Below are 23,455 nucleotides of genomic sequence, written 5' to 3'. Positions count from 1 at the left end.
CCACGGCAAGGGAAAGCTGTCAACAGCGCTGGAGATTGGGAGTCCTAGGGAGACCGAACTAGAATTTGACGGCAGGGAGAGGTGTAAATCAGTCTGCCTCTAAAGCCCCTATGCCTTGGGCTGGGCTTTTCCCAGCGGTCTCCAATACCATCAGCATCTTTGCGCTGCTCTTTCTTCTGGGGTAGGGTGAAGGTGCATAGAGCAGCGGGCAGCCCCAGCACAGCACCCTCTCCGGGAATACGAAGCACCTTGTCCGCAGGACAGCAACCTCCCCGGCCAGGCACCCAGCCGAGCGCGGGGCCGGGAGCCGGGCTAAGAGCCGCTCCTTTTAGCTCACCTGTAGCATGGCAGTTCCTTCAAAGCTGGTTTTGGCTCCTCTGGCCTCCTCTACTAATGTCCACAACGGCAGAGCCAGCCCAAAGTGGCCCACAGAGGCAGGGCCAGAGAAGCGAAAAGGAAGGATGCAAGAGGCAGGATCCAGTATTCAAGAAAACGTCTTTATTGTACATGTTGGCTTCTATTGCTTGTATCCCCTCCCCAATCCCGTGTAGTGCAAAAAATTCAGAGAAACAGAGTTCCACATAAATAAGTCAGATAACTTACAGAGAAATCAAAGTGACGACGGTTTGACATGGAGTAAGACCGGGTCTGCCTACCAGTAAGGCCAAGCGAACCTCTCCCCCCGTATCGGGGCGAGGGCTCCAGCCTAGCCTTGCTGTCGCACTGCAGACTGACACCGGGGTCCCTGGGCGAAACACATCAACACGCACAGCCTGGAGCCACCCGCTCGGGGATGCTCCTCCGCTGGGAAAAGCTCACATGGGAAAAATCACACGAATAACATTTTGGGTGAGACACCACTAACTAAAACTGGCAGAGAAGCCACACACAGTTGACAGTTCTCCTCCCCTCAGGTAGGGTACTACGCACAGACAGACAGACACAGACGCGCATCCCCTCCGAGGCCTCCTCCTCAGCAAGGGATGTGCAGCACCAGAAGCAATTCCACCCTGGGATCTTCTCCCAGGGCAGATGCTGACACCTCGTGTCCACACAGTGTGGGTCGGGGTGCTCCGGACCCCCGCAAGCTGCTGGGGAACTATTTTGCCCTTTCCTTCCTTCTTTCTCTTTTACAGGAAAGCAGTGAGCACCTGCATAGTTAGTACATTAGAGACACAAAAAGCCTCCCTCCTCCCCAGGTTTCTGCAGAACAGGCTCGGTGGTGATATTGCTCAGGACCCAACCGGTGGGTGACAGGAGTCACCCTGCCCGTTTTGCTGATCCTCAAGAGGCAGGACAGCACCGCACACCATTTGTAACGTAAATTGCTAGAGATTGCAACTGGGGGCCAAGGGCACATGGCACAAAAATTTTCCTCAGCCTGCTACGCTGCTCGCTCCCCCTCCGGTTTTGCCTGCCTGCAGCCTCCCCCTTCAGACTACAGCAGCCACAGCTGGACCAGATGCTGAGCCACTGCCACGACGACTCGTTCCTTGTTTGAAATCAGCCCCGTTTCTCCTTTCAGCAGTTCCTCTCTGGCCCTCCTTGTCGTACAGCACTCCCTTCAGCTCCGCTCTCCTTTTCGCCATTCCTCACAGAGGTCTTGGCAGGACCTCGGCACGTTGGGCCAAGCAACGCCCAGCACCGGCACCTTTCACTTCTGACGTGGCCATGGGGTTTTTGGGCTGATCTTCCCTCAAAGAGGGCCCTAGAGCCGGTGGGACCGTGAATGCGCTGGTCCGTACGAGTTCAGCAGACAACTAAAATCCTGATGTCGCTTATAGGAATGGGATGGAAAGGATTGAGACCTCGATCACGCATAGGCACACGCACACGCACGCAACAGAGCAGACGTCACCGATTTCGTCGTGACTTCCAACAGAGCAGCTTCAGGTGACCTACTTAGGGCAGCCCTTCTGCCACGTTGACCAAGAGGCAACCTGCAGGAGCAGAGCCTGGACATTCGCAGGGACCTCTGCAATACAGAGGAACGGGAGAGCTGCTGAGCTGTGACAGGCTGGGGCAGAGGCCTGGCAAGTGAGAGGGGAACGAAAAGCAGATTTAGAGCCTGTTCTAAAAGCCAAAAAGGCCGCCTCAGCCTGAGAAGCCCAGACTGTCCCTAGGGAGAGGCTGGGAGGAGAAGCAGCCCAGATTTTCAGAAGCTGCTGGTAATTTCAGGTGTCCGACGTTAGGCACTGTAAGTGGGCTTGTAAAACGTGCAGGCACCTGTCCGGGAGAAATCAGATCGCCATAAAAATTGTCTTAAGTTGGGGAGTCCCTGCCTCATCTCAAAGTCTCCTTTCACCCCAAAGAAAAGAGAAAAGAAGAAATCCCTAGCCACGTTGAAATTTAGGCCAATGAATACCACCGCAAGTGAAATCCGAACTCTGTAAATGAGAAATGAGAAGGAACGGGGGGGGGAAAAAAAGGACAAGGAATTAGTTCAAAACAAACAGTTAGACCATATTTCCAATGCTACATTTGAACACTATTGAGGTACCAGTGGTTGAGTCATTCCTCTACAACGTGGAGAACACCTGATAATATGTCTCTGTTCAAGGCTCACACACACACCCTACAGCACACCCATTGAGAACACCACCCAAGAGGTTCCATGGCACAGGTGGGTCTAGGACAGGCCTGTGACTTACAGTACTAATTTATTCAACCTTCAGTTAATTAAAGTGGTTGCTTAATTGCCAGGGAGTTGCTAATTGCAAATGGTCCCTTCCACGCTGTTTTCACTGTACGTACAGTATCTCACACATGCACACACACCCACACATCTATAGAGAACGTCTTCCAGGACACAGTCATCATCTCATCAACAAATGAGAAAAGTAATTGCATCCCTTCTGCTGCCTTAAAAGCAGATGGGACAGGGAATACCAGGATAGTGTAAAAAATAAAGGGATATGAAGTCATTAAAAATTAAAATATTAGCATTCAAATAAAAAAAGGCAAAAAAATTAACACCCAAAAAGTAACACCAGGCAATCCTCCTCATTTAGAAGGCTGGACTGTTCTTGTTTAAGAACCGATACCTTTCCATAAACCCAGAATCTGCTTTGCAGAGAGGGGAACAGCAAACAGGCCCATCCGTTCCCAGCCAAACTGTGAACCAGGACCACGTGCAGAGAGCAGGCAGTCACTTGAACCTGGGACAGCGATGGCACGGATGCAAACAAGGTCATTCAACCCATCTGCCTGGCTGGGGACTCCCCAGAGCAATGGTCAGCTGGGATTTTAGTGAATGAGGTGGGGCCAGCTGAGTATGGAAACACTGGAGGGTTCAGGATGCTGCATCCAGTTGTGTCTCCAAACCTCACCTCCTCCAGGCCCCATCCCTTAGCTGGGCTTCTTTTGTTTGTGTATTTTAAGGCATCAATTAGACACCATTGAGAACCATACAGCGGCCTCAGAGTCTTTAACAGTGCACAATAGGCTTGGTAAAGAGTTTGGCTACAGTGACATTCAGAGGAGCGGTTGCACATTCAGCCGTGTCCTTTGAGAGGAGTGCTGTCCACCTCTGCCACCCCACAGGACTCCCGAAAGCCTCCAAGGCTGGCTGTGCTCTTAACGTGTGGCACCGGCTGGATCCCGTGAATCCAAGAAGCAGCAATGGTTTAGAGTTCCCCCTCCCCAAAGGAAAATATACGCCCTTTGGGTGAGCGGTGAGATGAGTCTGAACGGAGCAGAGAGCACCCAGAAGGAGGGTGCTCGCCCGGGAAGCACATTTCTAACTGCTGTGGTCGTGCCGATCCGATGTGTGCACCCAGAGCGGGGATAGCTCCGGGGGTTCGCTGGGGCTGGAGGCAGCAGCCGGTACCTTCGCTCGTCCTCCTACAGCGACCGGCTGCCCCGTGGGGTGGGCCACGCTGGCCTAGCGCTCCGCCAGGCACCCCTGTCCCCTTGAGGTAAGGTAGGTCCTGATTCTTTGTCAAAGGCTCGTCGAAGACACCGACAGCGTGGGCGAGGAGGGGGGTGGGAAGTTGAGGAGTTCCAGCACCGCCACCCCCACGCTGCTCCGGCGCGTGAACATGCACGAGGCCGCAACCCACTTGTTGGTACGGGGGTTGTACTTCTCGATGGAGTTGAGGCTGGAGCTCCCGTCGTTGCCACCCACCGCGTACAGCCACCCATCCATGGCTACCAGGTCGTGGGTGCTCCTGGAACGACCATGCAGAGACCCCACGTGAGGCTCGAATGCGGTGTATGTGGGGCGTAGGGGAGCTCAGCACCTCAGACGAACCGGCCAGAGCTCTGCCGTCCCACAAAAGGGAGTGCCCAGCCTCACAAATGCCCAGTGAAAATGAACTACTGGGGCTCAAACAGTCAGTGGCGGAGCGCAGTATAGAGCCTCACGTCTTCCCTTCACTCCGATACCTTCCTACCACTGAAGAAGTGCCACCTCTAAATAACAGTCCCTAGGAGACTAAAATCCTTGGACTTCCAAGCCTTAAATCCTCCCACAGCCCTGCAACATCTCCTACGTGGCCTCAGCCAACTATATCACCTGGTTCTTTACGGCCACGCAGACTGCTGAGAATAAATCCCTCTGCAGAAAGCGCCTGCCGCAGAACGTCCCTGCTCGCCCCTCCTGGCACACACACGCACCGGTCCCTCGCAGCGGGGAGCGTGGGCTGCCTTTTGTGTAAGCAGCACAGAGCCAGCCAACTGCAGCGTTAAGCCAAGCCCTGGGGCACGGTCTGCATTTTACGGTTTGCGGTGCCAAGCGAGGCGAGGCTCTCGGTGAGGTGGGATCCCCATTTCTGACCGCAGCAGCTGAGGCTCCCCCCGCAGCTCGGGAGCGTGGCAGGGGCAGAGCTCCTTACCTGCGGATGTTCATGGGTGCCACGCTCTCCCAGGTGTTGGTTTTGGGGTTGTAGCGCTCGACAGAGTTAAGGCAGCTGGTCCCATCGTTGCCGCCAGCCACATAGAGCATCCCCTCCAGCACGGCCACTCCTGCGCTGCTCCGACGGCTTAGCATATTGGCAATGGGCGTCCAGGTGTTGATCTGGGAAGAGGCAAAGTTTGTTCGTGAGACAGACATACAAGGCATTTTCCACGTACCCCTGCCAAACCGGTCCTGTGATATTAGTCCCGTTCTAACCACGCACCTCCTGACATATCGGTCCTCCCCGAAAAAGACTTTTGGGGGCACCCCACTTCTTTCCTTTCAATTCTCCCGCAGGAAGAGCTGCAGGCACCAGGAGAGACCTCTGCCGCCTGACTCGGGAAAGCACAGCCGCAGCTGGCAGGAGTCCTGCCATCCCGGCGGCCTGAGCACAGAGATCTCTGTGCCAGGCCACCAGCCACGTCACAGCTGAATCCCAGCCCAGGCATGGGGGTTGAGCTGTATCTATTTCGAATCTGTATGAGTCACGACCGTGGCTTTACAGCTCATGAAAAACCTCCAGGACCTTCTCTTTGATATTTCTGCAGCAATCTAGCCTGCTCTAACAGAGCTGTGAGACCCCAGGCCCAACACAGGTCGCCAGCCTGCCACAATCCCCGCTAACCGCTCTGGTTATGCATGCAGCAAGGACCTCAGCTGGAAACAGCTCAGGGCACGTACAAGAACCGTTCTTCCTAGAGAACTTGGGCTGGTCTACAGGCAATGGGGATAGAGAGCGTTCTGGTGGTTGAAAACCGCAAAGAGATATCTCGGAGCCTGCGCGGATGAGCTTTTGCTCGTTTTACTCTGGACTGCACCCTGGATACTCTGCCCCTGCAGAAGAGCTGGGGAGGGGGCCGATCCCCGCTCCATCTCATAATCACGCATGGTGACTTAAGTCTCCAGGGAGGTCTGTGCTGCCCAGGCTCATGTGGGCACATCTTCTGCTCCACTCCTGCTGCAATACTTTGCTAGGAAGCGGTCCCATCTCAAGCCACGGCAGCGGTTTGCTAAGACACCACGCGTACCTGATCTCTCACTGTCTGCTAAGTTCTCTAGCAACTTGTGTAGCCCCCAGCTTTCTGCAGGGCCCTTTCAGGCACCCATAAAGAGGGGAGAAGGAAAAGGGTTATCAGGCGTGCTCTCTCTTGTATTTACCTGGGGCTCATACTTTTCTACTGTGGCTAAGTGGGATGAGCTGTCATATCCCCCAACGGCATAGAGGTTGCCTTCTGCAAAGACAGTCACACATGCACAGGAGTTAGCTAAAGAGCGTGGCCCCAGTCCCAGCACAGCCTCCCACAACTCTTGCACAGGGTGCCCAGGTAGGTATCAGCTGAGCCGCAGTGCCTCCTGCTCCCCAGGCAGCCAAGCTCCTCTCAGCCGGGCTCCCCCAGCTTCCCCTCCCCTTGCAGCACGGAGCATCGTGAAATATTCATCAAGCAATTTCTCTGCCACGCTGCAAGCTTCCCAAAGAGCTCGTTCGCCTGCCGCTTCTTGACCTCCTCATTACGGGAGCTGCAAGTGCTCCCCGCCAGAGCAACGGGTTATTTTTAGCAGCCGAGGCTGGAGCGGGGGAATGCCAATAAAGGCCGTGGCAGAGAGAGTATGAGCTGGTGATGGAGCTGGGGGGGAACATCTGAGTCAGCGCTGAGAGCTGAAACCAGAGAACAGGGCAGGGGAGAGGCACCCTAGGGACACCAGGACACGGCACAGCAGTTCCTGGGATGGTGGGGAGCAGGGTGCTACCCCGGCATCCCCAGGGAGGTCCGGCACCTGCTAAGGGTGGGGAGTGGTACTTGCATTGCCCCCATAGCTGCACTAAACAACCAAGTGGCCAGCTCTCACACTGCATCCTCCTTGAGGACAGAACTCATTCAGTGGAGTCAGGAGACACCACAGCATTGCACCTAATGCTGTGACGCCCCTGGCAGAGACAGTTTTGACCCTGCGCTACTGCTTGGATCGTCAGTAAAGGGACTGCCCTGCTTTCATAATGAAGGAGTAATTAGGTTGTCTCTTCCTTTCTAGGGAGAGGTGATCATCCACAGCTAGCCCTCTTGCTCCAAAGTAGAAGGGGCACAAAGGAGCTGAGGAACAAAGTTGTGGGTCCCTTCAGGAGTTGCCTCCAGAATGTGATGAAACCCAGTTACTAGCGAGACTGAGGAGGAGAGGAGAGGCAAGGCAGGGAGCATGTCAGGACATGGCAGAGGAATGGCTGGGCTACCCGGACTCACAGCTAGGGAATCTAGGAAGAAGGGGCAGGAACTAGAACAGAAGAACATCGAAAGGAAGCACCAGAAATGCAAGAGACAGTCCGCACAGAAGTCAGTCAGGTCCTCATGCCATCACCCACCTAGCGTTGCCACCCGGACGTAGCGTCTCCTGGTGCTCATGGCAGCGATGGATGTCCAGGTGCCTGTCAGAGGGTCGTACCGCTCTGCGCTGCAGCAGGCAGGGACACAGGAACATAAGGTGTGACACTGGCAAAGCCCAGGTCAAAGCTCTTTGACACAGGCCCTCAGGGGCAGCTCCCAAGGAAGCTTGGTATTAGACAGGGAAAATGGAGGGAAGAACTGACAAAGGCTGTGTTCTGTTGTGGCAGAGGGCTACAAAACGGTTTTTCCCCTGAAGAAACTTTGCCTGGGCCAAAGACATAGCATGGAAGACATAGCTGGATTGCAAGACATCTACTCTGGGGCCGGTCCTTGTGGGCTCCCCAGGCACCCAGCGCCAAGGACAGTGCATGCAAGAGCAGTGGAGGAGCCCGTAGCAAGGCAATCCCCTACCTGTTCAGGCACGAGGCCCCATCGTACCCCCCAGCAGCATAGAGAAGCCCATGAAGTGCTGCTACACCCAGGCAGCTCCTCCTGGTGCCCATGGACACCTCAGGTTGCCAGGAATTGGTGACAGGGTCGTAGGACTCCACTGTGGCCAAATCAGAGGTCCCATCATAGCTGTGAGGGAGAAAAAAGGAAAACATGTAAGAGCTGGGAAGCCTGGACCGCGGGTGAGGCTGTGGGCTGGTCCTACAGCTCTGGAGCCGACCCAGAACCTAGATCGGCGCCGGCTGTGTTCAGAGGGTGCAGAAAGCATCCCCGCGGCTCCCGTGCCCTCCTTACCCGCCCACGGCGTACAGCTTGTTCCCAATGGCAGCGACTCCCACTCTGGCCCTGCGAGTCGACATGGAGGCCACCATGTGCCACCGGTCCGTCCGCGTGTCGTAGGCCTCGCAGTCCCCGTGGATGGCGAACAGGCTCCCCCCACCTGCGCGCGGGATGGCAAACAGAGCAAACAACAGTCCAAAGGCCCCGGGAAGGGGTTTGCACGTACGTTGTGAGCGCGTGGCGGGACCCTGCGGGAGACTGAAAGAGTTAATGTCTCAAACGTTGTGGTGGGGCAAGTTCTGCTTAAAGACAAACCCTGCCAGCAAGGAACCAAGGTGAAAAGCCCACCAGCTCAGACATCGGCAACAGGAGGGGGAGGGCGTGCCGGAGGGTGCGCAGCTCCCTGTTCTGATACAGAGATCAAACAATGGCCACGTCTGCAGGGGAGGAGAAGTTACTCCACAAACGACCCCCAAGCCCGAAGGCTCACAAACTGCTCATTAACCTGACGAGTTTGGGTGCCTGCCCGAAGGAGGGGCAAGGATGATAGAAGGACACAAACTGAAGCCTCAGTTGCACAAACCCACCAGGACTGGACCCCTCAGCTGACTGAACCAACGCTGGACCCAGGACCAGTGAAATCTTTCTCTCTTCCTTTCTCTCTCTGTCTTCTCTCTTTCCTTTTCCACAATCCCTACATCTCATCCTTTTCAAGGCATAAACCATTGACCAAGTCTGGACTAAGAGTGGATCCAGCTGCCCCTGGGCCCTTCTCTGAGGAGGAGTCTGGAAAGCAAGGGGGTCTGCTCTGAACCTCGTGACTCAACGGGAGGGATCTCCTTATTCCCTGCACTGATGTATATGGTTACACGGTTTACAGAAGTAGTCTTATGCCAATTCCTGTTGTGAGAAACCCTGCCGCCTACTACCACGCCTCCCCAGTTCAGTTTGCTTCTGTTATAAGATCTTTAACTGATCGTTTGGTGTCGATTCACCTTAATTTAGCCCGAGGGAATTTCGAATTAAACACGACTCCCTGGTCTGTCCAGTCTGGGTCGTGACAGAGCCTTACCCACAGCAAAGAGCACGGTGCTGGCCCCCTCGCAGCGCCGCGGCCTCGTCCTGCTGTTGCTGAGGACCCCTCTCTGCTCCGGCATGAGGTGGTACTTGAGGGCTTCGATCAGCAGGTCCTTGCACTCCGAATGATGCCGCACCAGCAGCTCCGTGTCCACGTTGCTCATGAGGAAGTCCCGGCTCAGCAAGGGCAGCCGCACGCACTTCATAAGCTGCGGGGAGAGGAGTCGCACCCCATCGACACGGTGGGAAGGGTTCGTCCCAGTGTTGCCCCCACGTCTCCCCTACAAGCCCCGGGGACCCTGGCAAGGCGGACTCCACCTGGAGAAGTCATCCCGCTCACTTGGCAGAATAGGCAGCCAGTGAGAAAGGGCATCAAAGCACACGCAGCAATTCAGCCTTAACGTCTCTGCAGAGCCAGGAGCCCTCAGCCTGGGAGTGACATGTCCCGCAGCCACCCCAGATCCCCACCCTGCCCTCTGCCAGTACCCGCATCCTCTTCCAGCACTCGTGGTATAAGCAACAATCCTCACTGAGCCCAGGCACCGCTCCCCTCCATCCAGCATGCCCCACGTTGCCTGCATTGCCCACAGGAGGGATGTTTGAGCGCACACAGCCAGCAAAGGTGGAGACAGAACTCCTCTAGGGTCAAGCCCTGGGGTAGGCAGAAACCCAGGGGAAACCTTCAGACAGAGTCTATCTCATCCTGCCCCATCTCAGTCCCAGCCTTGGGGAGGACACCTAGGGATGCTTCCTCCCACTGCCTGCCTGGAAGCATGAGAGTGGCAAGGTGATGAGAAGCCAGGGCTGCTGGAGGCACCGACAGCGCAAGGCTGCGTCCCTGAGAGGGTGCCCACGCCATGCCAAGCACTGGCAGCCCCGCGGGAAAGGGCTTAACCATGTCTTCTCCAGTTGCACCTTTGGCGGGCAGGAGGCTCGCAGACCCATGCTCCAAGGTGCAGATGCAGAGAGACAAAAGCATGAGCTAAAAGGAGTCCCTGCTCGCATCTGCCTGAGCTTTTTGTTTGAGGATGCACGTGAAAGCTCAGGAAGGCTGCAGGCAGGGCTGACCTCTCCTGCTGCCCACATCCCCCCCAGAGCTCTGTGTGCCCGAGCTGCCAGGGGTCAGACAGGGCATCCCCCTGAGATTTGTCACTAGTTTGGACTTCACGCTGGGAGTCTGAACCTTCTCAGCAACACCCTCATCTCTGCCTGGACTGGAAGCAGTGTGGCAGAGATCTGCTGTCCCTGCCCTCTGGCCACCGTGCAGCTTCCTTCAGCCGTGTATCTACCCAGACCAGGCACTCAGAGCTGGTGGGTAGATCCAGGCCACCTTCCCCAGCAGACTCACCCTGGGAACATGCTGTCTTCTGCTGTCCACGTCATGTTTGACCCAGCTGAGCACAGCCCGGTACACCTCCTCCTCTGATGGTACATTGAGGCTGTCACTAGAAATGAGGTCCAGCACCTGCAGAGCAGGGTGGAAAGAGCAAGTGTTTGTTGGTGTGGTTTGGGAGGAAAGGACGCATTCACACGCTCGGGTAACTGGCCCAGCAGAACAGCACTGCCAGAGGCAGAGCCCCTGCCTCCTGTAGATGCTGGCAGTTGAGGAGTGTACAGCTAGCCTCTCTCACTGGACGCAGAAGGATCCAAAGAGCAACCGGGTCCCCCAAACCTTGCAGCTCCTCTCCTTGCAGCACTGGTGTGGAGACAGCTCTGCCCTCCATCACCCTCCTTGGCTCATTTCCCCCCCTTCTGTGTCTGAAGCTGCTGCAATGCCTGACACTTCCAATCAGCATCAGTGAGATCAGGCAGAAGACTGCTTGCACCCGTCCCTTCAATATTGCACGGGATAGAGCCAGGGGTCCTGGCTGTTCCCAACACACTCATTTCACCTGCCAAAGACTATGGAGCTGGAGCAGGTGGAGATACGTGCCCCCCCTCGCTGCCATGCACCCCACTGCCCCGAGAGCCGACAAAGGGAGGTGTCTGTATCCTGGTGAGAGACCACACAGGTTCAGGTGATGCAGAGCAAGGACTGGGAATGCCTCCTGGCCAGGGCACAGGACAGCACCCTGCAGACAGTGATGAGCCAGGGGCCACACCAGCACCACATGAAAAGCAGCAGGAAACATTAGCTGAGCTCTGAATTAAACATCACAGCTACATGATCAGGGCAGCCAGAACTTATTCCTTGGCTTGTGCCCCCAGAGAGAGGGCAGTGTGCTCAGCGCTCACGTGGCAAGCACCAGCGACAGCAATTATCCTCCGTGCTACCCTCCCATCCCTATTTCACATGGGATTAAGCTCACTGGCAGCACTCTTCCCACATATTGTCTCTCCATTGAACAGAGAAGACCAAAGCACAGAATCTGGGTACGTTCCCCCGCCAAACCCCGTCCCCTCAGCGCAGGTTCCTTGGGCTTTTGACCCGCAGACCATGCTTTCCAGCACAAAAAGCCTTGCCACACACATACCTTCACGCTCCTGTCAGGACCTCACCTGTTTAAGAGGCAGCAACATGAACTCCTCTGTCTTGGACACCTCCACGAAGTGTTGGAGGACATACTTGTGCGCAGACTTGAGGAGGTCGCTGCAGGAGTGCGTGTCAGCAAAACCCCGGATCCCCAGGCAGTTGGATGGGTCGAGCTGGCTGAGCAGGAACTTGCAGCAAGCGTCCCGCACACCATTGAGCTGAAGCAGGCTGGCAGCAGGAAGAAGTGTCTGGCAGTGGAAAAGAATGGGGGAAAAGAGAGTTTCCAGGGCAAGGAAACCATTTTCACCCTCGTCTCACTGCAAGTCAATAACAGAACAGGCTTACTGAACACCTTCAGGCACACAAGTGCGTAAGGGACAAAGCATTCTTTGTTTCCAACAGGACTAAGCTAAAGAACAGCCGAGAAGGACACCTGTAACTCCCCACAAGGCCAGAAAATGGCAGGAGAATGGCAGATGCTCAGAACTAGCCCTGGCCGTTGCGTAGTGCTTTGAGGAGCCATTCCCAGCCCCAGCAGTCGCAAGACTGGGCGCAGGGGAGCAGACGAACTCCCTGACCACTGCTAGATGCAGGTGCCATCACAGAACAACAGCTGAAAGTGTTGAGCAGAAGGAGAGAAGAGTCCCCGGGAGGCAAGTCTCGTACAGAACGGCTTTGTGGAGAAGAGAGGTTTGGGGGGAAGCTCCTACCTGCACGTTCCCCTCGCCCACCACAATCTCAGCCGTGTAAGCGTATTGCACCAGCTGCTCCAGGGCCTGTGGGTCAATGTCGTGCAGCGTCACGTGCGTCTGGCGGCTCTCGCTCATCTCATCTGGGGCAACACAGATACTAGACGTGAACAAAGTCCCACGGCAGGATTGTTTCCCCACAGGAAGACTTGACCATGCATGGAACAAGCCACATCCACCTCCACAGCCCAGGAGGGTCTCCTGCCCACCTCTTAGCAAGGAGGAGCAGCAGTATATGCTAGGGAACGGGGTCCATGTCTGCAGGATGGGCGTCAGGATACCTGTGCAGGGGGTTACGGGCAAAGGGCTTCATGGAAGGGAGTCAAATGAGGAATATTACTGCACTCGCTCACAGAGATGATATACAGGCACTGTATTTCCATAGGGTAGGGCAGTGAGAACAGGGAGCAGGACAGGAAGGGAAGGGGTTTGCAGAGAGGAGAGGGACTGAAGAGCTGGGAAACCCTGGCCACAGGGAAGAGAGGACACTACTTGCTTGTGAACATGGCGTGGAAGTACGGGCTGCACGACGCCAGCACCACCTTGTGGGCCTTGATCTCCTTGGTGCCCACATGGAGCACAATGTCGCAGAGCAGCCCTCGCTGCCGCATGCGGTTCATGCACACGAAGGCGTCATGATAGTGCCGCTTCGAGTTGTGGGAGATGCTGTGGCCGTCGCGGTTGAGGAGCTGCACACCCCCTTCCATGGCTGCAGGTGGTAGATGGTGGGCTTTCCCTTCTTACCGGCACTGACATGAGGGAAAACCAAAGCATTACCCAAGGCAGGAATAGCTCTAGCCCCAGACAAGTCCCACGGGCCCCAAGTATGCCCACCACCGCGCAAAGACCCTGTGCAAGAACAGCTCCCATCTAGCCAGCCCCTGCCAGGGAAACATCAACCTGCTCATAAACCAGCGCTGGGGAGGAGACAGTCCCTGGAGGAACACAAGTAGTACAAAGTGATGCTGAGACTCTTCTCTGTTCTGTGACACTCACTGCTTCCCAGCTGTGTTCATCTTTGGATCGATATCCTCCTTACCTGCCTTCAGAAGGGTACTGCTCTACAACATACGCGCTCACACTGGTTTTCCCTGAAGTTGCACCATCTCCAAATCTGCCTAACGAGGTGAATTTCCATGCAATATCAGCAGAAGCATTGATCTTAGAAGTCTCACCAGGGCATGGCAGTCCTGTGTTGATCAGCTTAAACAGACCACTAGAGACAGCGAATGTGACAACCCTGATCAGCCTAAACAAAAAATAACCAGGGAATCCCACATCCTAGAAGGCGAGAGTGATGTTATGGACCACAGCTCTTCCAGTGGTGGCTGTTTTCTTCCAGCTTCCAGAAGATGCTACGAGATTTGTAATGAACGCACCCACCTTCAAAAGTTAAGCTCAGAGAGCTGCTGTCTCTCCTGTGCCCACACAATTCAGGAGGATAAGGCAGAGGGCAAAGGCAGTTGCAGCACAGAGCTCTACACTCCCAGTACACAATCCTGCAGACCAGGCGTTCAACTCCTGCCATTTGATATTTCAGGTCTCTTTTCGGACAGAGGCTGGCCATTCCCAGTTAGGGAACAGGAAACATGTACTTTAATATCCTGATTTCCACTCCCCTCCAGTGTCCTCTACCCAGGCACGTCCAACCTCACCACAGCCTCAAGGCTGCACCAAACAGTCCTGCTCCAGCACCGCAGACTCCCGCTCTGCGCTAGCCTAGCAGGCAGTTTGGGCAAAGCAGAGCCCCTAGATCTCCCTGGAAGCAGCCCCAGCTGAGACGCTGGCTGTCCTTCCAGAGGTAACTTGGAACTTCAGGTAGTTTGGGTTTCACAAGGAGGGACAGGAGGGACAAACAGTAAAGACCAGAAGTGCTGATCAGGTGGCTGGGACCCAATGCAGAACTCGGTCTGCACGCACTGAGCGTGGAGCGGGACAGTCCTTCCACGCAATCTGGGACAGCCCAGGCAGACAGCAGGAGCATAAACTTGATCAGCTCGTAGGAAACAAAAAATTGCCTAATCAAGGAATAAGGGCATTTATTTGTGCAAAAACATTTTCTCTTTCCATGCTGTCTGCATCTAGGCTGCTCACGGTGTTTCAGGAGGCGTTTGACTGTCTCCCTGCCAGCAGCACCCGAAGGAAAGGTGAGGGAGTGAAGAGAGAATGACTGAGCAGCAGGAGCAAGAAGGGGGAGGGAGCAGGAGAAAAAGGCAGCTTGAAGAAAAAAAGCAGCCCGTGTGCTGCACTCGTGCGCCTGCCCCCGCATCCCTGCGGCGAGAGAATCCCCTCAGCCTCTGTGCTCCTCACGACACCTACACGTCGCCAGCCGTGCTGAGCCTAAAAATAGAAACCCACCATGCTGTGCCTGCTCAGCCACGAACGCAGCCATCTATTCGTTTTTAAATAGCAATTGTATCACGTACTAGAGTCTGGGGGAGGAAAAAAGATGAATAAACATCTTCCCTGAGCAGGAGAGAAGCCTGTAATGCCCTCTTCTATTTGCATCATCCCGCGTGATATGAGATTCCTCATTTCACTGTCAGCAGGGAAAACTCACAGGCACACAACAAAGGCAATGCCTGTTGTTGCTTTCCAGTAATGAGAGTAGGATGCCATTGTGCCCTTGACAGGAAAGAAAAGCCCCTGAGTTAACCGGCCTTCTCCTCCCACAGCCCTCAGCTGAGCTTTTCAGAAAGCTGCAACATCCCTGGGACACCCTCGATGTGTTAATTGACATGCGTGGACACTGCTGGATAAGAGGTGCCCACAGGAAGGCGGTTTGTAATTATTAGCATCTCTACCTGGGCTCAAGAGCTCCTTTCCCAGACCTAGTTTAGTGGCAGAGAGCAGACGATGCTTTCTTGCCTTTATTCCCCTCCCTCCTAGCTGCAAGCCTGAGGGTTTTCCTGATCTGCTTGAGCTGGTTTATCTTTTTAATACACTGCTAAGCATACTTCTCCCCATCAGTATTTAAGTCATGCCCCAGCTCTAATTGAGAGCACTCGCCTCGTCCCTGCTGGGCACTGGTAGCAAGGGATAGGAGCTCCCGGCTCCGCAGCAGTGGGAAAACCCAGGGGGAACAACGCAGGACAGGACAGAAAAGCAGGGAAAAGATGGGACTGCTTCTCCTTGTGCTCTCGGAGACTTGTGAGGAAAGGTTTGCTGCCCCGGCCAGGCGGCAGGTAGCACACAACTCGGCTCCAGCGGTGATGGGAGAGACACAGAGGGCACAACAGGCTGAAGGTTGCTGTAGCCGATGCATTGGCATCACAGCAATCAAACGCATTTCCAAAGAGGGTCGGAAGTGCTGGGCTCTCTTCCCAGCCCTGCCACTGAGTCATTGCACAACTCTGGGCTAGTACAAATGCAGAGCGACAAGGGTGACATTATCTTTCCTTGCAATGATTCCCACGGCCCAGAGGTAGGGACCAGCTATTGCTCACTCCCCTCGAGGGCTGGCACGCACCTCGCAGAGCTCTGAAGAGCTCAACTCCAACACCACCGGTGCCTCCCTCGCCCACGCTGCTGTGCAGCACCCCGAGCTACACCATCGCTGTGTCACTCATCCTCTGACGTGACCGAGCAGGACCAGAGGGAGATGCCATCCCAGCCACCGGGCTCCCAAGAGCATCCTCGCACCGGGGAGGACAGTCCACAGCTGACGTGACCCGCAGGCAGCCTGAACCAACTCTGCTCGATGGTTTTTCGCTACAGTCACGCTACGGCCTCAGCAATCCCTCCCCTGAAAAGCAGCTCACCCACCCGCCAGCCACCTTGGGAAAAGGTCACCCTCCTGAAGCACAGGGAGCACTGGCAGGGAGCTGGCCTAAGGCTTGCAGTGGGTGCAGCCCCTTCGGTCCCACTTCCCAGTGTCCCCTCCGCTCTGCAATTACCTGTTCCCATCAGAGATCTTCTGCTTTAACCGATCAGGACATAATCAGTGGGGAAAAAGGGAAAGGACACCCCGCTGCTGCTTGTGCTGCTCCCTGTACCTGAACTCTCAGCCTCACTGGCAGCACTAAATATTCCTTATTTCCTTGTAAAACTTCATTCCCAGGAAATGAAGGTCTATGAGCGCTGCTAAAATATAATTAATGAGGAACAGTGCCTGGACCACAAGAGACAGTAAAGCAGTGTCCAGAGCTCCAGTGGGGGGACGTAAATACAAGCCCACTTTTGTGGAGCACGCAGCAGCATGAATGCACGTGTTACGCATCAGCTATAATGGATGCGGTGGCTGACTTGTAATAACTCTTAGGTTATGACAAAAAAAAGAAGGCGTTTGTTTGGCTCCTATGAGACAGAGCGTGGCCATGCATAACAGCTCTGTTAATTAATGCAAATGATCCCTGCCCAAAGGGAGGTCTGTTCTCTTTGCACAAAAAACCATATTTTGCCGAGAGTGAAAAGAAGCGTGCTGAGCAATAAACAGGGAACAGAGTATCCTCCAGGGAAAAGTTCAGAGCCTGCCCTTTCCCCAGGAAGGCCCTGGAGAATGGCTTTTTGTTGACAGCCTGGATGGAGATTTTGTGTCCGCCAGGCTAGCTAGGAGACCGCAAAGACACATCCTGTACAGCTGGTCAGGCGCTGGGGACGAGTCTTTGCTGTGGATAAGGTGACATCCCCTACTCTACGGCGTGACATGCCCTAATGCCTGACACACAATCACGCTTAAATCCATCACTTCCACGTGCGCCCTATCCCTGTGTTGATGTTCCAGCACCTCTTTTCTGGCAAATCAGCTACAAAGCCCCGCTTTGCTCGCAGCACTGCATCTCCCACAGAAGTGCTGCCGTTAGACCTTCGGGACGAGACGTTAAGTCCTGGCTGGCACTCACCTCTACCCCAGGGTGTCACGGCACAAACAGAGCAGAAGGCAGCACAAACTAGGTCAATAAGATGGCACTATGTTGCCAGTTTCCCTTTCAGGGGAGTGGTTCCCCCTCTTCATTGGTCTTGGGGGTCCATCTCCCAGCCATAAAGTCCTTTTTTTGCCTACTGCCCTCCTCTGGCTCTGTCCCCAGGCAAGAAGGGGCTGCTAGCAGCGCTACTGAGTTGTGCCCAGCAGCTTCACATCTCCATTCTGAGCAGTGGAGCCAAAGCAGTGCCCTCTACAACAGCACAGCAAGACTTATCTTGAGGCAATGCAACAGCATGGAGCCCTGGGGAAGAAGGAGTCACAGGCAGGAATCGTTGCTTCCAAGTGCATCTCCATCTCCCCTAGACCAGAAATCAGAATTCTTATTTTTAACCCCTCTGAGAGGACTCACAGGCCGTTTGCCAGTAAGCAGCCTCCTGCAATTCAGCATTCCCCCAAAGAACCGAAATGCACAATAGAGCTCAGGGCAGCCTAAGGGGGCACAGGCAAGCCCCTGCCCAGCTGTGGGGGGTGCACACAAGCACAAGTAGCTCTTTTCCTCCTGGGAGCAGGGCTGGGAAGAAGATGTGCTCCTGTGTTCCTGCAGACTCTTCCTTCCCTTCAACACTCAAGGGACACAAACAGCTGAGCCGGCAGTAACAATAGCTGCTGTTGTGCTGTTGCAAAGTAAGATCACTAATACAGCTCGTACCAGCATCCAGAGATGCAGCCGAGTACAGTGCAGGCCTGCAAATTTTCACCTGCCTTATTGCTTTGTGGAGGCTCTGTTAATTTGGCTGAGCTATCCCTTTTGTTGAATCCTGTCCATGGCTCTGAAGCCCACGTCTAAAGAGAAGCTTTAAACTACCAGACAACTAGCAGTATTTTTGCATCAGTAATCCTCTCCCAGAAGGCACATCTAAGACGCCAGGGCTGTTTTCGCAAGCCACAGCAGATAGACACTACCCACCCTTACACCTCAAACTTGGATATCCCAAATTCTTGCTTCTTTCAGAGGGCCTGGCACTGCCCATTACAAAATAAATTGCATTCCTACCTTTTCTGCTGCCTTCCCCACAATGAGCACCATCAAAGAGGATTGGAAATAATCCAGTTGTATATGCCCAGGACTCAGATGCAAAGCACTAAATCGAGGCAATTGGCCCCAGCAGGTCCTGTACCATTAGCGTCACTGATACAGGCAGAAAATCTACCCCCTCAATACAATACTTTAGGGTTCAGTCCCTTCTCAGCTGCTGTAACACGTTACCTGCATCCAGAGAATTCAAACAGACACCGACAGTAGGCAGCAGCTCACGTTCAGTCTTTTTAATATAAGGTTAATTGTGCATTCAGCCCAGAAGAGCCAGCAATCGTGAGGAAGCAGGGGGACCTAATAGTTCAGGACCAGCGAGTGAACTAGATGCTCTGAACTGCGGGTCCACTCATCGCTACTGGGATGGCTGATTTACAGCTGCACCTGTACAGAGGTCAGGACTGCAAATGTTGATGGAAATGTGACTTAACGTGGCAAGGGGAGCTGTCATTCCTGGCACCAGCTCTGCCTTCAGAGGTGGCACGAGGGACGGTAGAATTAGGAAGCTGGCAGTTTCAGACAGCCAGATTGAGGACTCGGACACCTTGCACCCCTCTGCCAGCTCCTGACGGACACGGCGGAGGACGTGAGCAAGCCAAGAACACGCAACTGGGGTGAGCTGCAAGGAGAGGTTAGGAGCACACGCCTCAGCCCCGAATGCTTCTCTCCGCCTCCTCCCCTCTCTCTTCTGCTCCCGCTGCCAGCGGTACCCCGGACCACGTCTGCCTTCTATTCCCCAAGCCCCCCTGCTACGGATGGGAGGGCGAGGAGCGCGCTGCTCCTGCCGATGGGTGGAATTAATCTGCTCTGAGCTAGCCTCAAGGCAGCACGGGGCACCGCAGACAGCGCTGAGTCTGCAGGACTGAGAATCCCCAGCTCTCGGTAGGGTTTGGGTTTTTTTAATGAATTAGGCATAACTGACACGCACTGAATCCTCCTGTCTAGACATCTGCAGAGAAGTGACAAGCTGCCAGGGAGGATGTGGAGCCTCGGCAAGGGGGTGGGGAGGACGGGGAAAAAAACTGCACACAGTTGCCAGCTCTACAGCACAGAGACAGTGCTGGCTTCAGGCAAGAAGGGCATTCAGCACATTGACCTAGCCGGTGTCTTTCAGCAACTCAGTGGGTTGTAATCAATCGGCTCTGCTGCACACAGAAGGCTGGAGGTCTTTTCTAATTAAAGCCTCTCTCCCCATTACTCCTGGGGAGTTTTGTTTGGAAACTTAGCTCAAAGTTGCCCTCAGTCACCCCAGCTCACGCTCAGAAGTGCTTTAGCTGAGAGAGGAGGGAGCGAGAGGCAGATCCTCAACACCTGCACTGGGACATTCCCGCATCTGAAAGAGATAAAAGGTACCCAGCCTGCTTAGTGCCTATCTGGGTACACAGTCTTCTCCCTCTCTCATGCACACTTCGCACAGGCAGCAACTCTTCCTGCAGACATCTTCAAATTCAGCTTTTGCCTTCAGTATTTTGCACACAGGGGATCACAGCAGCTCCAAGCAGGACTCCATGGTTGAGGGATTTAGAGGCATCTGTGCTAACATTTGGGTCACTTTAAGTAATTGGTTGTAAGGGTCAGGACCCAAATAGGTTTGGGACTGCCGAATTCCCAGGTTCGGGAGAAACGAGAACTGGAAACTAATTCATGCCTTGAGATGCTCAGCAAAATATGCAGGTCTCCAGCTGCACTGGGATTAGACAGCAGTCCAGCACAAAGCACACCAAAATCTAAGTGAAAGGAGCCCTTTGTCTCTGCCAAGGACTGGAAATGTGGGTCATGTCCTAATTCCCCCTTCCCAGTGTCCCCCAGCGGACGCCCGAGCGGAGCTACCGTCACATCCAGTGCTATTTTATGGCACAAGCAGTGCCAAACCTCTACACGTAGGCATCAAGCAAGTCTGCTCTCCAGAATGATAGTTAACAGCTTCAGCTGCACTACCCATCACTGTGGTATTCCTCATCTCCCTCTAGCCTCCTCCGTGACAGACATCTCTGTCCCCAACTCATTTTTCAGACAGGTAAACAGAGAAGATGAGAGCGCTCGGGTCATTGGAGGCAGCCTGCATCAGAGGATCTCAATATTCCCGGCTCCTAGACTTGCCCAGGAGCTCCCTCCCTGCAACATCCTTGGCCAGCAGCTCTTCAAAGAGGGATTGTGCCCTTTACCTGTCCGCTGTGCGAGGTGGTGGCGTCTCGAGTAGGTGGCAGTGGGCCAGTTCAGAACAGGTCGTTATCGCTCAGCGATGCCCTGACATCAGGCAAGAGCGACGAAGCTGGTGAGATTCAGCATGAGCTTCTAAAGGGCAAGTTGACCCCATGACACGATGCAGCGTGGCCTAGCAGCTCCAGCGGTAGACTAGGAAAGAAGGAAAAAGCTCTCGGGTCTGCTGGCTGCAAACGGGCGAGCGGATCTTTTCCAGACGGATAAGCCAGGGAACAATGCTGCTGCCGATGCCCTGCGAAGCACCGCTCGCGAGTGACTCTCCGAACCAGGAGGTCACCAGTGGAGGTCACCAGCTGCACCCTGGCCTCATCCCTTTCGCAGAGACTGCGTGGCCCACGCCACGTTCATGGACAGCTTACAAACCCTCCTACCGGCTTCAGTCGGAGCGTGGGTTGGCAATGTAGACGTCCCGGACCACGTAAGCAGATCTGCATTTCCTCTTCTGAACAAGCTCAGTGCTTCACGCTGTGGAGCAGCGGGAGCCTGTTTTCAAGCCAGAAAACAATTAAGAGAATTCCCTCGCATCTTCTTGCAGGCAACAGCACAGGCCACATACAAGAAAACTGAGCTATGAAGAGCATGTGACATAATGGCCTTGAGTTTGCTGGCATACTGGGGGCCTGCCAAGGCCAGTGGGTCCCAGACCCCGGGAATTTCAGCTGAAGGAGCTCAAATTCCTGTCCCTGAGAAGTCACATCCTTTAGAGAAGGCAGCGTGGCTTGCAGCCACTTCTGGCAGGCCAGGTGGAAGGGGTGAAGCCTCTCAAGACTACCAAGTCTACCAAGATCAGCTTGTCTAAGGGTTTGGAGACAAGGCTCCAGCACCTGAGAAAATACAGAAGCCAGCACTGAGACTTCAGCATGCCTCTTTGAGTTTTCGAGCCTGAAACGCAGCAAAGCCAGACCAGAACCCAGAACAGTCTCCAGTCTTCAGAGCCCGCCTGCCTTGATTTTCACGTGCCACTCCACCTACAGAGACCCAAACTGATGCTGATGAGGGCAAGAGTGGACAGCCACCAGGTGGGCTGGCAGAGCAAAGAGGTTCCGTTGCCGCCCTCACCAAGCTGACCTTAGCTGACAGAGAGTGTAAGGGACTATCCTAGCTACCCAAGATGCTAAGGAGTGACTCCATTTGGATCCTAGACTGTCATGTCAAGAGAGCAGGTGACTTACGCCTATTTACGCCTCCGACTTAGATGCTATTTGCTGTGATTCATGAATCAGTCAGTTCTCAGGAAGGAAACTCAGATCTTTACACCCAAGATCCCCAAGAGTCTTACTCACTGCCACGCTGAATAAACTATTTCCAGCAGATGCTCATGGGTCAGGAGAGAAACCTGGGGTGCGGAGGGGAGAGATTTCCACGGAGACGTTTGCTTGGCTGTAGTGATCATAACCAAAAGGCTATTGTACATTGAAGTGTTAGCGAGCCACAAAACAGTGAACTTCTAACAAACCGGCACCTCCTGGTGCAAAACGCTAGCACACAGACATCCCAAATCTGCTGCGGAGGTCCCATCCCTTCTCCCAAACTTAAATGCAGCTCATGCCTCCGGAACATCCATACTGAAAAGGGGCAGCAGCTCTCCGAGGCTCATTTCAGCTGTGCCCTGTCCTAGGGACAAGAAGTTACCTGCATCAGCCTAGCGCACCTGGAGACTGTCAGGATCAAAAGCGCCCGAATATCCACATGTTGCTGAATCACTCCAGAACTAACCTCCCTCCTTGCGGTCTCCAGCAACGGAGAGAGCCCCAAGATAGCGCTCATCGGACAGCGGCCATTGAAGTCAAAAGGAGAGCAGGCTCCCTTTACAAAGAGGCCCCATAAAAGCAAGGCCGCCGTTTCTGCAGTTTTCTAGCTTGGCACAAAAGCCCGGTCAGTCGGTGGTCGGGTACTGACGCACAGAGAGCAGGGCCAGCCACCTGACCGCTGCATTTCTTCCTCGCTGTAGGGAAGCCGAGGTCCCAGGGCCGGCATTCCTCGGAGAAGGAGGTATTTGCTCTGCCAGCAGAACCAAACCGGCTGCCAACCTAGGACCACCTCCGCGAACAGAGATGCCGTAGCTGGAGGAGAGCCCTCTGCCCTGACGGTCACTGCAGAGGCCGGAAAAAAAGCTGCCTCCCGCTTCCCCCCGCAAGTTGCCAGAAAACCCGAGGTGCCGTTTCTCCCCGTGCCCTTCAGCTCCCCCACGGCCAACGATATACCAAATTAAATAGCCCGTGCGCTTCCACCCGGGCTAAGCCCAACCGCAACCGGCAGAACCTCTCTGCAGCTCTACCCCGGGCCCCAAGCATCTCGCCGGGCTCGAAAGCTGTGGCTTTTTCCTTTACCGAAGGGATCGCTCCACGATTTGCGGGGAAAGGAGACCACGTTTAGCCCAGAAACGCTGCCGGCCCCAGCTCCCGAGACCCGCCGAGGTCTTAGGGCCAGCAAGCGGGCAGAGGCAGCCGTTCCGCAGCGGCTCCGGCTCGTCGTCTAACCCCCCTCCCCACGCAAAAAAAAACCCCCAAACTTGCTCTCCGGGGAGAGCAGGAGCGGCGGCCCCGGCGGTACTCACGGCTCAACGGTGCAGCGAGGGCCCAGCCCGTGGGATGCTGCGGGGTCGCCCCGCTAACCCCCGCACCGCTACCCGCCGGCCCCACGCTGCGGGGAGGCGGGGAAGGGGGCGGGCAGGTGCGCGGCGGCTGCTCCTCCTCGGTACCGGGTCCGGGACCGGGGCGGCCCCGTTGCTGCGGCTTCCTCCCTCACCCGGAATAACCCCACGGCGGAGCCGTGCGAGAGCTGCCCACGGAACGGCACGACTCGCCGTTACACGGCTCCTCCCCCCCCCCCCCGCAACCCTCCCTCCCGCAGTTAAATCCCGCCACGCACGTGTCACCGGGTTGCGGGGGAAGGGGAGCTGGCCCCGCCCCCGCCCCGCCGCTCCCTTACCGGGCGCGGCGCGGCGCGGGGGGGGGGGGGGCGGGCGGGGA

At 55.2% G+C, this 23,455-nt stretch overlaps 1 protein-coding gene across 3 annotated transcripts; it reads right to left on the bottom strand.

The window, feature by feature from the left end:
* Positions 1-476: 476 nt before the first annotated feature.
* KLHL17 (kelch like family member 17) lies at positions 477-23,334 on the bottom strand. 3 transcript variants are annotated; one of them, XM_069782616.1, is made up of 14 exons: positions 23,041-23,334; positions 20,855-20,966; positions 20,426-20,615; positions 12,800-19,593; positions 12,265-12,386; positions 11,581-11,802; positions 10,430-10,546; positions 9,077-9,290; positions 8,020-8,164; positions 7,687-7,854; positions 7,254-7,342; positions 6,056-6,129; positions 4,836-5,017; positions 477-4,169 (listed from the first exon to the last, which is right to left on the bottom strand). In XM_069782616.1, exons 4-14 carry the CDS (start codon positions 13,008-13,010, stop codon positions 3,941-3,943), a joined length of 1,773 nt encoding a protein of 590 aa, XP_069638717.1. In that variant the 5' UTR covers positions 13,011-19,593; positions 20,426-20,615; positions 20,855-20,966; positions 23,041-23,334; the 3' UTR covers positions 477-3,940. The 3 variants fall into 3 exon arrangements, with proteins under 3 accessions (XP_069638717.1, XP_069638718.1, XP_069638715.1); XM_069782617.1 differs by lacking the exons at positions 20,426-20,615; positions 20,855-20,966 and having other exon boundaries at positions 12,800-13,052; XM_069782614.1 differs by lacking the exon at positions 23,041-23,334 and having other exon boundaries at positions 12,800-13,052; positions 20,426-22,990.
* Between the last annotated feature and the right edge of the window lie 121 nt (positions 23,335-23,455).

This window comes from Haliaeetus albicilla, chromosome 4, assembly GCF_947461875.1.
Source record: "Haliaeetus albicilla chromosome 4, bHalAlb1.1, whole genome shotgun sequence".
In the NCBI taxonomy this organism is placed as follows: domain Eukaryota; kingdom Metazoa; phylum Chordata; class Aves; order Accipitriformes; family Accipitridae; genus Haliaeetus; species Haliaeetus albicilla.
Note: the sequence above shows the minus strand (reverse complement) of the source record. Positions and strands in the feature narration are given on the sequence as shown.

Coding starts and splice junctions, on each gene's coding strand:
- KLHL17 (XM_069782616.1), bottom strand. CDS start 13,010: ATGGAAGGGGGTGTGCAGCTCCTCAACCGCGACGGCCACAGCATCTCC. Junction 12,387..12,799: donor CTTCCACGCCATGTTCACAA/GCAAGTAGTGTC, acceptor GTGTTGCCCCAG/ATGAGATGAGCGAGAGCCGC. Junction 7,855..8,019: donor AAGCTGTACGCCGTGGGCGG/GTAAGGAGGGCA, acceptor TCTCCCTCACAG/CTATGATGGGACCTCTGATT.